Genomic DNA, 13623 nt, shown 5'->3' on the forward strand with positions numbered 1-13623 from the left:
TACAACAATAATAAAAAATTAGAAATTTCGATATGAAATGATCTTTCGTAATGCTATTAAAATTTTTCTTTCAAAAATTCTCTGTACTAAACATACATCGCAATTAATCTTATTTACTATCAATTACTAGTGCTTTTAACGTATAATGAATACCGCACATTTCTAATTATTCCTAAAATGAAAGCACCATCTGAAATAATTGATTGCTATATTCGTATATAAAACGTTCAAAATAACTCCTGCTCCAATTTTCAACCATCCCTACAACCTTCAGGAGGCCATTAAATTTCGCCTAAAGTATCGCATTAAAAAAATATATGACTACTTCAAAGGGTAGCTAAGTCGTTTCGTAAAGAATTGCAACAAGTGCCTTTTACGGTTCTGAATTACAGAAGATACGACCCCTGTTAATATACGGACTTGAATCCAGTGGTAGGAGATACAAAAAAAATACTTTAAACAAAAAATTCTATGCAGTGAAACATACGTAGTGTGGTCCATGAGTTTTTAGCCAAACTTTTTCAATATATAAAAATGTGTATGCTCGTACACTGCCACTTCATCGTTGCTGTGAAGTCTTTTATTCCTTAACTCGACCTTCAGTTTTGTGAATAAGAAATAGTCGAACGGGGCTAGATCAGGAATATATGGTAGGTGTTCAATCTCTGTGAACTTACATTTGTGTGCCTTGGAAAGCGAAGCTGTGTGAACTAGAACATAGTTGTAGTAAGTCGTGTGTTCACGATTGTATTTGATTCTTCAAAGTCAATCAAAAGGATACCCCCTTAGTTCAAAGATATGGCACTCCATAGAATATCCATGACAATCGAGGAAATTTCTTGTAGTCACGGCAAAGCTCTAAAAATCGCTCACAACATGCTAATTTTGCACTACGCTGAGAATTCGAGGCACCAACCTTGCAATAATTTTTTTTCTTTCTTAGAACACTTGTTTTTGAACTGACGGTCTGCAATTTCTTTTGTTTTTGTGCGCTGATCACTTAAAAGAATTTTTCAAAACTACTCGACTCGTTAGTTGTGTAAAACTGGTTGAGACTTTCCACTGACGCGTGCGTAAAATTTGAAATGCACTCTATTCAGTATATGATGACGCTTGGATCGTTATTTTGATGGTACACATCGCCCGAATTACGAATCTAGATGATCACAAATAGAAAAGTCAACCGCTTCACATTCAAATAAAAACTATTATGTATGTACAATTGATAACATATTGGTGATCAGGTATCAGAGCGTGGTGTTTGAGCGAGATCTCAACAGGCAGCTGATGAGGTTCGCTTTCGAACCAATTATTTCATTGCTTCCTTGACGTATCGATAAACAGTGTGTCCAAGACAGAGCAAAAACGCATAGGGGTATCCAAAATCCTCAAGGAGTTAGTTATAGGGCCTCAAAATATCCAAAAAAAATTTTGTACACTGTATGAGACTGCTAAGTAATGGTAGGTAGAAATTTTTTACCTCTCAGTTGGTTTAAAAAAATTTATTTTCATATTATGTATAATTTAATTCTAAAACTTCTTTACGGTTGTAATTTCCAATCAAACTTTGTCATTTCCAAGGAAGAGTCTAATAACAAAAGACATGTTTTTAATATTAAACAAGACAAAGAATGGTTATGAATTCATGCATCAAATTTGACAATTTGCAATTAAAAGGTTATATTTTCAACTTTTTAGAACCAATATTTGAAAACTTTCACATTTATGTCATGATGGTAATCACCACTTTGCTTTAATTCGAATAGCAACAAGGCATTATCAGCAGAATCATTTTCTGATTATAAAACGTGGCACTTTACATGAATTATGTTGCAGTCCAGAAGAAAGGTCTTCTACGTGGGCTCTGGAAGTTGTACTCTTTTGTTTACTGATACTTTAATTGATCCAAGTCTCATGCAGAATAATCTGAAAAAACTGTTCCTTCTCCTATTACCAAATCTAAGAACAATTATTGTTTACCTAAAATTCAATTTTTCAACTTTTTTAATGCGAATGAATCTAATTCCAAATAAAAATATCGATCGGCGCCCCTTCTATAACCGCAAAATGGTGCTAGTAGCTAATGTTGGTTGATTTAGAATTAAAATATATGTTTCGTTTTGACGATTTCCCTACGGGCTTGGCTACGTGAAAAACGTCCGGGGCTTTTTTGGAGACCAACTAATAAATTTTCAACGACTGTTGCGGCAACACAATGGGAACCTTTTGCCGAAATTACATGTTTACGTTGATATCCGACACGAGTTTCTTTTATTTTTCTTCATTTATGTATGCGATGCTGATTTTTTACGTTTCGATGAATTGTGTTTCTAGATACGTTCAACTAGTTTTCTAAAGATTCGGACAAAACTCATTCAATAATAAAGTTTCTCCACCCCTTCAATACATAAACAACTTGTAAACTGCCAAGGAAGTATCGGGACTTCATCACTCAAAAAAACCGATGATTATCAGTAAATGGTAGAGGGTTATGATAAAGTAAATAATCTTTAAACACGTTTTAAAAAAAATGTAAAAACATGTCAGACATTTTATTTTATGTTATCCTTTATCAGTTATCGTGTTTGTGGAACTAAAAATATTTCCTCTTCAATTTTTGCCTCACTAAGTTTGGGAAATTTCTCTTTCAGATAAATAAATCCACTTCGATATCTAGGCATAGTTTTTATTATGTCTTTTTATTACGGGAGCTTCATGTGCAACGATGGTTCACTAAATGATCATTTTTATTATGACCTGGGCTTGAGCCACATTTTCTTTATTTTATGTTTTTTTCGGTCCTTAATGTCCCTGCAAATGAAATAGAAAAAATTTGTGTAATCAAGTTGTAGTCCAAGCAAGAGTGCAATGACTTTAAAATCGCCACAAATTTTCCAAGCGTAGCTCTTCGCAAATTTCTTTCATATCTGCACCATTAGCAAAAACTAATTCTTGAGAAGTCGATGAACAATTGCGAGTGATTTGTCGAAAATAAGAAATTTCCGGAATTAGTTGTTTACTTTGGAGCACAAAAACTCATCATGCTTTATTCAAATTACGTACTAAATCGCTTAAATCACTAAGTGTCAATAAGTGCGGTTCCTCTGAATTTGATAGTTCATAACTTGGATCACTATCTTTAGATACCTTATTAAGTTGACTTATAAGACGTTCGGGGGTAGAATCCTGATTGATTTGGAGGCTTTGACATGGGCAGTTAGGCACTATGTATGATGGATCTGTTGGCCGTACCGATTAGTGTTTTTAAGGCTTGTCTATAATGCCTTTTGTTTGAGTTAAGTATAGAAAATGACATATGTCTGGGTTCTTGTTTCGCAGTCTCACGCACGTTAAACAAAACTTATGTGGTAGTTAGGATTTATCTTGATTTCTCGCAAGAAATCCAAAAGAGTCGATAAGGGAGATTTGAAATGAAATTAAAACTATACATTCGAATCAATCAATCAGATTTTAATATAAACAAAATAGGCATCTCATATTAGTAATCACTAGAACAGTCAAAAGTGTCCGTATCATCTAATAACAAACCGACGGACTTCTCATGGTACCGCATTTAGTACATGGCCTCATATCTGCCATCTTATTCTCCTCACATCCATGACATTATTAAGTCACGTGTTTCTGCTTAGTACCACTTCTATCTATATTTGAATTATTTATTATTTTCCTTTCCAAAAAGGTCTTTAGTAATTGGAATTTCCCTTTAATTTAAGGTTTTTCTTCTTACGACTGGTGTTTTTTCAGTACTTTTGACTAGTCTGGGCACAAGCTCCTCAAGTGCAGGGACTATCGTAAAACATCTTAGGTTGTCTGTATAGGATTTGCCCAATTTCTTCTTCTCCCATTCTTGTCGATAGTTTTGATGTTAGTGACTTAACAAAGGCAAGAGGCTGCATACTTTCGTTGTTAACATTGTCATATAAAAGAGAAGCTGGTATTTCTGTTAGTGTAGATGGTGCAAAAGCTGTTTCTAGAATGGCCTGTAGGTTTAGTGGAAACTAGTTACCCTGAAGCAACTTTATATCTTGGTTTTGTTCCATAAGGCTTAAAACTTCAGCATCCCACTGGTGTTCACAGGAGCGATAGGTTGCCTTATCAAGAGATTGACATCAATGGATGATATTTAATGGAAAACAATATAAAGATATGCCAAGTGAATCGGCAATGAATGGATCTAAGTTTCAAGCTACTCTATCAAATGGTAAAATGCACTTTTTTTGATTTTTGTACTATTTCTAGAATCATTGTTCATAGGTCGTATAACCCTTTGAAGGCTTATGTACCAATGATCCCGGTGGAAGGTTGTCATTTAACACTCTCTTAGCTCTTCTATCACATCAGCGTACCATCTTTTCCTTGGTCTTCATTTTTTTCTTGTTCCTTCTTGTTCTACGTTTTTTTGTTGTATTAAAATCTAGTATTCTCTGTATGCAACCCAGCCACTATATTCTTTCGGATCTTATCATTTTGCTTAATTCGACTTTGCCAAGTAGATTCCTTATTTCATTATTTGCTCTTCTCAGCCATAAATCTCCCTCCTTTTTACCACCTAGTATCCTTCTAAGTATTTTTTTTCATATATCTAAGTTGTCTTCCCTTGTTTTGTCAAGAATCCACGTTTTGCCTTCGTAGCTCACTGTTGGTCTCATTATTGTTTTGAATAGAGGTAGCTTCGCCTTTCTGTAGATTTTTCGGGATCTTATTATCGTGTTCATCGCTTCCAACCGTTCACTTCCCCTCATCATCCTCGCTTCCAGAGCTCATTGCCTTTTCTTCTTTCAGTTGTATTGACAAAATTCTCATTGCTCTTTTCGTTTCTGGTATTGTAATCATCATGAATTTCGATTTATCGTCGTTGACTCGTAGATTCGCGTGTCTACCAGTTCTCTGAAGGCTTCGCAGGCTTTTTAAAACTGGTTTTCCGATGTTGAAAGGATTACTACATCGTCTGCATATTCCATTATTCGCGTTGTTTATGTTTTTAATGTCCCTGTTCTATTGAAACCGATTTCACGTACTACCCATTCTAATACTATATTGAACAGCGTTGTAGATAAGAGGGGTTCCATATCAAAAATCGCCTTATCGAGTTTGTGCTCTATAATTATTCTTCGTCCTAATATCTATGCACATTGGAATCGCAAAACCAAACAAAACTCGCCCTATCCTATATTTTATTTGGTTAAGTATTGCCGGTCAAACCAAAACTCGCTTTATCCAATTACTCAATCAAATTGCTTGATTCGGCATCACGAGATTAGAACCTTTTTGCGCGATTCTGTGTTATCCGTATTTTTCCATCAGTATTGTTTGGTTTCCTGACGAATAAACACTTATTTTTTGTAGTATTTAGCAATTTAAAGGTTTTCTTGGAAAGAGATTCAATTGGTCAACCAATGTGCAAAAATGGATATTAATGTGGTACTTGCAGACCCAAAAAAAACACGAAGAAACCCAAGTCAGCTTAAAAATCAAAAATCAACATTGAGAAGTCTCAAGAAAACAAAGTAAGACTTATGACGGAAAAGCGAGTGCACAAAATAAGATCTAATGCTTTTTTCTCAAAATTAAAAGAAGAGAATCCAAAAAGTCTTACTTTCTCTTTTGACTGTCAAAAAAACTTGGTCAATCCCAAAGTACCTGATTATACAAAAAGGAGTACCCGTCATGCCTGAAAAGTTACATGATCATTAAAAGCTTTTATCAAAACATTTTGGCAAATAATAGGTCGACAGAGAGGAACTATCGTTTTACAAAAACCTTTTAAGCCCTGAGGTGGCTAATGAAGTAGTTGGTGCTTCTGATGATGTCTAAGACTTTTGCCAAGAAAATAACTGTGAAAATGGAGAACTTAGGGTGTAGTTACAATTTTCATTTTATTTTGCTTATAGATTTTAGTTAATGTGTTTGCTTTTTTTGTATTTTGCTTAGATTTCAATAAAAAAATTGTAATTTGTGGTCCTTAGTTTGATCAATAACTAATTTATGCGAAAAAAAAACGTTTCCAAATTCGCCTTATCCACAAAGACATTTCAAAACTCGCCATAATCCATAATTAAAATTAAAAAATAAAATTATTAAAGAAAAAATATTTCAAAGTAGCAGAGCACAAGAGTTGCTAGGTGTTTCATTGACGTATATAAAAAATATCGTTAACAAATTTTTAATAATAAGAACGTAAACAGTTTTTCCATGGATAAGGCGAGTTTTGATACGGAACGCCTCATAAAGGATCTTCCTGTTTTAGTTCTGGATTAGTCTGGAAACATTTTGATATTCTTTGATTTGCCTTACCTTCATTTTTGTCTATTCGAGTGTCAAAATAATCTTCTTAGCCTCTGCCTATTGTAAACAGAAACGCAAACATACCAAGACGTTCAGTTCTTGTGGACTATTCCATTGGAGTAAAGAAACTGCTAATTTTCTTCTGCCTCTTGATTTGAAACGACAATTTTAACACATTCTCTTGAAGCCTCTCTAAAACAAGAATATCATTTGCGAAAACATCATTTCCTTCTGCTCACATGGAAGTATAAAAAGCACCCATTGCAGCATCATGACTAACTAAATGAACAGCAGACGCTTCATCATTATTTCGCTGTCTGTCATAAACTGGCCATTTCCTTCTTCCTCACCGGCTAAACACATCTGTAGTTAAATCTTCGTCATCAACAAGTTTTTCGGCGATCGTTTCTTCTAGCTCTATCAGTTCGCGATTAACATTTTCCTCGGGTTCTTCAGTAACAGCCTCTTTTACAGTGGAAACACAAGCCTCTGTTTGTTTGTACGAATCCATGAGCACTTGCTAGAAAATATTTCTGACAAACATCATCTCTTTTGATTGAGGTGACATAATTTGCTCTACACTTTGGCAAATGTAGGAATGAATGTAAAATAGCCACGCTCGTCAATGCGCGTTACTAGATGATGGTAGTAGGGATTAGTACGGTCCCTCAAGCAGGTCTGTTTGATAGTGAAGAGCACTGCGTGTGTACCTACTTTCATTGTTTACATTCTGGGGTACAGAATTTAGTACTTTGATTATTTATCGTACGTTTCTCGACATTCACTCCTGTATTTGCCAAACTGTAATAAAATGAATCTATTGATTGCCAGTTACTTTCCTAGCATATTTGTTTGCGGTTGGCTCTAATAAAAAAAGGCCTTTTATATCTCCCCTTCCAATATTCACAGAATCTTCATATTTCAAACCCCGGAATCCTAATCCGTAATTTTCTCAGTTCGTAAAATCTGCAATTTTCGCTTATGTAAAAATGTAAGCTAGAAAGATAGATAGATATATATATACCATCACATCTATTGCGAGGTTATGAAAAATTTCTACAAAGAAATCTTTGCATTCAACACTAAAGACGTACCTACTGTTGGTTATGATAAATGTATGGTGGCGTGAAAAGCGCCTGCCTTTGTGCGACTAATGTATGTACAGTCTTTTCGCAGAACAAATTTTCGTTTGTTACTATTTCTCTTTTGATGGGTTGACCTTAATCCGAAAGTATGAATACATAATTTTAAAAATAGAGATTTTCTCCTGTTTATATTTTCTAGAACTAGGAAAAAGTCATATTAAAATCCGAACATTAGGTTCATAAAGAATAATTATAATATTTTTAATCAACCTAGAGCTGAATAATAATCTTTTGTTAACCCCAGTACACCAACTTTATTACCAACATTCGTCTCACTACGCTGTAAAAAATGTATTTTAATGAGGTTTTATCGAATAAAAAACGCAATACTTCTACACTGTAATTCATTACAATCGTTTATTAACAACAATATAACTTTCTTATTTGATTCAATCACATAATCAGCGTTTTCAATGAATAAACTGTTAACACCACCATTACCATGTCTGACGCGCGTTTCGATAACCAAGTTATCGTCTTCAGAGACTAAACTTTTAGTCGCGTCAGACGGTGTAATTGTGAGTGTTGGTGTAGCGGTGTAGTTCAATATGAATATCACAAACGGTTCCAGAAATTCCAACTTAGCCTTTTCACTGGTCTGATCAAAAATACGAAGGTGGTACAAATATAAACCTCAATTTTGCTAAAATTTTTTAGATAATCTTTGTCACAGTCTATAAACTTTTGCCACCTCTCGAATTCGAATTTATAAAACAATTTTGAGACCCAACCTGACTCACTCCTTGGAAACCTGGATAATGACGAATAAAACTAAACAGAAATTGGAAATCTGGGAGGGAAAAATATTAAGAAGAATTTTTGGAAGAAAGCAGACAGAGCTAGGACGAGGCAGAAGATCAAACCATAAAATTTACACACTTTTTAATGATTCACCATTTATAAATGCAAAAAGTTACAACGGCTAAGTGACTTAGAACGAATGGACAAAGAGAGACTCTTGAAACGAGGAAGATACCAGATGCAAGAGGAGAAGACCTTAGAGAGACAAAAATATCCAGAACTGGAGAGAAAAAGCAAAGGATCGAAGTGGAGAGAAATTACATGGACCTAAATGGTCTGCATATAAATGAGTTTGTCCACAACGCTGACTTTCTCATCGGTAACACTTGTTATGAGTATGTAGCAAGTTTTCGCCCACTTCTCGACCTTTTCGGAAATCACAACATCATTCATACATTTCAGACTTGGAGAGACACTCATCTCCGATTTTTTTGGGTAATATTCGATAAATTTCCGTGAATTTTATATTATATTTGACCAAAAAACGAGTATTGATGTGTTGCGACAGACCCTGGTACATACTTCTCGCTTATGGATTAAAAAGCGAGGTTACGCGGTCCCGGTTGTTTATTCAAAAGTTTCGGTTTATATTTCCACCACCTTCGTACTTGCTTCGTACTTACTTTGACCATATTACTTTCTCAAAAAAACTGAAATGATCAAAATGTAAAAATTTATCATTTGTGACACATATCGAGATTGTTTTCGTCACACAATAATTTATTGCCTTGTCCGTCATCCTCCGTTTTGCTGACCGGCATATGGCACCAAATTCTTCTTGTTTCTTCGATAGGGCAACATGCAATATCAAGTGCCAATATGATTCTACCGCTTACTAGTATATTCAAAATTTGTGTTTGGGTCTTTATAATTTCTTAGAAATTTATTTACTATATCACTCCTTGCATCTTTCTCCTTATCTTTAATAACATTTACAAATTTGAATATTTCATTAATCCCTTAATCTGTGGTCCTACACAGATTCCTTTTTTTAGTTTTGCCTCTGGTAGAGACGGAAATATTTTGCACAAATATTTAAAACAATCTCCTTCTTTGTTTAACGTCTCCACAAATTCTTTCATAAGTCTAAGTTTGATGTTATCTGGCGGAAGTGAAATTTTTTGATGGTCAATAAAACTCTTACGAAATACATTGTTGGTTTCAGATATTTTTTTCCAATAATTTTCCCGGCTCCTACTACCCTACTTCACAAGAACCATGAGAATTTTGTAAATCCAGACTGCTGACCCAAAAGAAGGCCTAAACTTTTTCACCTCAGACACTACCCAGTTATGATGTTTGTCTTGTATCTTGAGCCATTTTCTGCAAAATAATTCACAAATTCAGCCTCACTATCTCTATAGCAAAAAAAATAGTTTCTGGAGGAAAAAAAAATTTTTTGCTTCAAGCATCACTTAAGAAACACTCTTGGAAGTCCCAAATTTCGGTTTTAACAGTGAATCTCGATTCCCAGCTGGAAACCTGATAAGTCATCGATCCAAATTCAAAAACTTGTGTTTTATTTTACAAAATTTATTTCTCCACTTCTCCTACTTTTAAATATTTGCAAATCAAAACAGCTGACCACGCTTTAACTGAGAACTTAATACAAACACTGTTTCAGCAAGTTAAGGACAAAATGTATGACGCGTATTTTGAAGAATTATACGCAAAACAGAAAAAACAAAAACCTATTCTTGTGTAGGTACTCTTGAGCTAGACGGAAATGATATTGAATCGATTTCAACAGTTCAACATTACAAAATTGTATATTTTGATACTTCGGACTGTGCGAGGATGAGTTTTTAAGAAAGATTTTGCTCAAGTAAAGACGTTTTGTACAGTGTATCTTACACTGTGTAAAATTGAAAGGAGTCAGCTGTTGATGGAACTGCGACAGATAGCTCAATAATACAACAACTTCATAGCGACAGGGTCCACTGAGATCAACGATAAAAACATGCAGTTACGAAGAAGACGATTGAGACGCAACTGAAGAGACGGCCATATACTGACTTTGAAATTAGACAATGTTTGCAGTGTTTTACATTTACTTATTCTGTTCTGTACCAATAATCTAGGTTGTTTACCAAATTTTATATTGCATATAAATTTGTTCTTTGTATCCAAGTTGTATATGAAAAAGTTTCATCTAAACTTAAAATAGTCAAAAACGATTTTACGTCCAATTTGCTTTTTATTGATGAAGGAGTTTTCGAGAAATATACCGGATCTGCGTATTCCATACACCCCAGACCCTAGAGGGCCTCTCTCTGCAAGTTAGAGCTGAGGGCTCCAAACGGCTCCAGTCCGGGCTTGTGAGGAATCGGATGTGGCTACAAAACAGAAGCGACTACTGTGCTACAGTAAATAATTGCCGATTGGCATGTTATAATAATTCTGACATTATTTTTTATGCAATTTGACTACGAAAATTGAACTTTGAATTTTTGTTTCAGGCTCATTCTCCTCTTCTTGGATCTGGAGATAAACCAGTAAGTATATAATTTCTTACAATTATCATATTTAATTCGATTGTTGCATAAAATCAAATATATTCGTAGATTGAATGTTTTCGTTTCAAATATTGATGATTGTTGATTCTTTAGAGACTAGCATTGCTTTACTTTTTTTTAATGATTCTCTTCTTATTACTTCGTGTATTGTTAAAAAATTATTGAAAACAGACGTTCAAAGATGCCGTGGCAACAAGGAAATATATGAAATTTAAGTAAAAAACATAGTTAATGAGAGAGAATTCAGTTCCAAGTCCTCAACCAGATTGGACCTTCCCAAGTTGTCATATAACGCCATTGAAAATCGTTCAGAAAGATCTATAAAATTTTTCCAAAAGGTCATACGAGATTCAAACGAAACATCGACTAGGGGTGTAAATAGCTTCCTGTCTCAATGGGGCTCAAATCGACCCAGGTCACACTTAGGAAATCGAAATCGACTCGAAATATTTTTAATGTAACATTTTTTCAAACAATTTTTAGAAAAAAATGCGAGTTTTGCTACGGATCCAGTATTGCTTTTAAAATGAATGATCAAATTAGTTATTTTGCGATGCCCCCATCTGCTCGGGACACGGGGCTTCATTCCCCTTAGACCCTTCCGAAATCCGACGATATGTTAGACGCTATGAAAAATGATTTTATCTTAACAAATCGAACAAGGGAAATCACTGGTTAGACAAAGGACAATGATTAGAACCTGTCGCAAAGAGAGGTCCATTCGAACGGATAGAAACCATTCTAGATGGTCGAGCCGACAATGCAGAGGCATATAGTGTACAGCTGATGTGAATTTAAGAGGTTTTATCGATGAAATATCCAAGATTGGATAAACGTGATGATATTGAACCCCTAACACAACCAGCATTTAGATCTATGGTGAAATTCTTGTGAGAGAAAAAATGTTGATCCAAAGACAGGTTGAAAATGCAATGCCACAATTTTTTCAATTTGACCAAAAGAATGGTTTTACATCTCAAACACGAGTTCTATTCAGCAGCCTAAAGCCGATAATAACAGTCGAGTCAGTCGGGAGTAAGACGTAGACGGTAAAGATTACGCAACTAAGACGTCTTCCCGCGTAATTAAGACAATCTCCAGCTCATTTAACGTACAAACCACATACACGAATATTTTTACTACCAACCTTAGTTCTCTTGTTTATATTATACATAAGTAAAGTGTTTTCATTGTTTAAATTCTGTAATAAAAGTGTTTTCTTTCTAACCAGCGATTTAAGAAGAAAAGAACCCTAGACAACCAAGAAGTCCCTACAAATATTAAAGCTTTCTTTTTGTATGATTATTTAATAAACAAAGTGAACATTGGAAGCCGACATTATGTATTGATTCTATAGATAATTTTCTATTATAAGGAAATTTTTTCATATTGAACAGAACTACTCTATTTCTAGAAGGTATGTCCTAATATTTTATTACCTCAAATCGAATACTTTTCGACATGTGACTAATTTGATACGAGATAGTATCCGGTTTGAATTTATAAACGAAATAATCGCGATCCCTTTGCTCAAACCCAGACCCACTTAGAATGAACAATTTCTTCAAATGAAGACTGTTCAACATCTGCAAATCGCTCATTTACCCACATTTGACTAAATTATTCTAAGAAAAGCGTACTATGCATTATTAAGTTTTGGAAACAGCCGTTAATCGCTTGGGGTCAAATCTGGAGGACCTGGAGATCGCCCACGATGCAACTGTTTTGAAACAAAGGTTACAACCCAGTTGATCTTGCAACAGTCTTGTAATCAAAATGAAACTTTTGAGCGCACACGGATACGACTTGTAATCAGTAATAAATCAATTGGTGTAGCAATGAAACGTTTTTCAATGTATTCAGACGCAGATAAGGAAGACGTCATTAATTATTATCAATACTGCAAACAACTGCAGAGAGTATATTGGATCCATACATTCCTAGGTCAAAATGTGAACTCTAGACTGTTTGTAGTGTCACAAGAACTGTTTTTCCACTTCTCCTACAAATTTGAGGTTTAGTTCTTGATCAATCATATTGAAAAATCGAAAATAATATAATATATACATAAGACAATAGTTTTGGGTCTCTATTACTGTATACTTCCACTTTTCTCCAAATATTCACACTCCAAAATTAGTTTTTGGACTATAAGTCCTTCAATGTTGATGCTATCACAACTTATAAAAAACCATTTTAAAGGCAATATATAGTGGAAAACCTTTTATTTTATAACGGCGAAGGGTCAAAGGGCTCGAGAGAGACGGTGATTGCGCTGTTGCGCGTTCTTTAAATAATCATATCACCGTCAATTTTTGTGTGACAGAAAAAAAAATAAACCAATATTTTGTCTGAAAAAAACCTACATTCTTTATCATTATACTTTTATACGTATCTTGTATAATTTTTGAGATATTATGAAAAGAAGGTGGTATTTTAAAAATTCGAAAATTTTTGAATTTTTAATTTGGATTTATTTGAAAATTATGTGTCAACTGCTACAGTTCATCAAACTCTTAATATTAAAGTTAATTCTAGGTGGAATACGATTAATTTTAATTATTGTGGAAATGGCGTTTGTGAAACCCATTGATTTTAAAGAAAAAAATCATCAGATGTTCCTCTTATTTGCATTACAACTCACTCATTTTACGTGCAAAAGACTTTTAACAGTGCTTATTTTAAAGCTTATTTCAACCACTACAAACCCTATTTTATTAGAATGTATAAAATATATCTGCTCGATGCTAGATGGCATAGATCTTTAATATCTCGTTCAATATTGCACTTAGAACACTTTATGAAAAACCGATTTGTTCAGTTTTTTATCTGCTACAATTTTTTCCTCATAAAAT

The 13623-nt window shown here is 34.2% G+C and overlaps 1 protein-coding gene across 37 annotated transcripts in view; it reads left to right on the forward strand.

Moving 5' to 3' along the window:
* LOC130899969 (disks large 1 tumor suppressor protein) overlaps positions 1–13623 on the forward strand; it is a 1257949-nt gene that overhangs the window by 1002980 nt on the left and 241346 nt on the right. For all 37 annotated transcript variants that reach the window (XM_057810209.1, XM_057810221.1, XM_057810210.1 and 34 more), the window contains one exon: positions 10712–10747. In XM_057810209.1, the coding sequence (XP_057666192.1) occupies positions 10712–10747 (36 nt within the window). The remainder of the gene's footprint in view (positions 1–10711; positions 10748–13623) is intronic.

This window comes from Diorhabda carinulata, chromosome 12, assembly GCF_026250575.1.
Source record: "Diorhabda carinulata isolate Delta chromosome 12, icDioCari1.1, whole genome shotgun sequence".
In the NCBI taxonomy this organism is placed as follows: Eukaryota; Metazoa; Arthropoda; class Insecta; order Coleoptera; family Chrysomelidae; genus Diorhabda; species Diorhabda carinulata.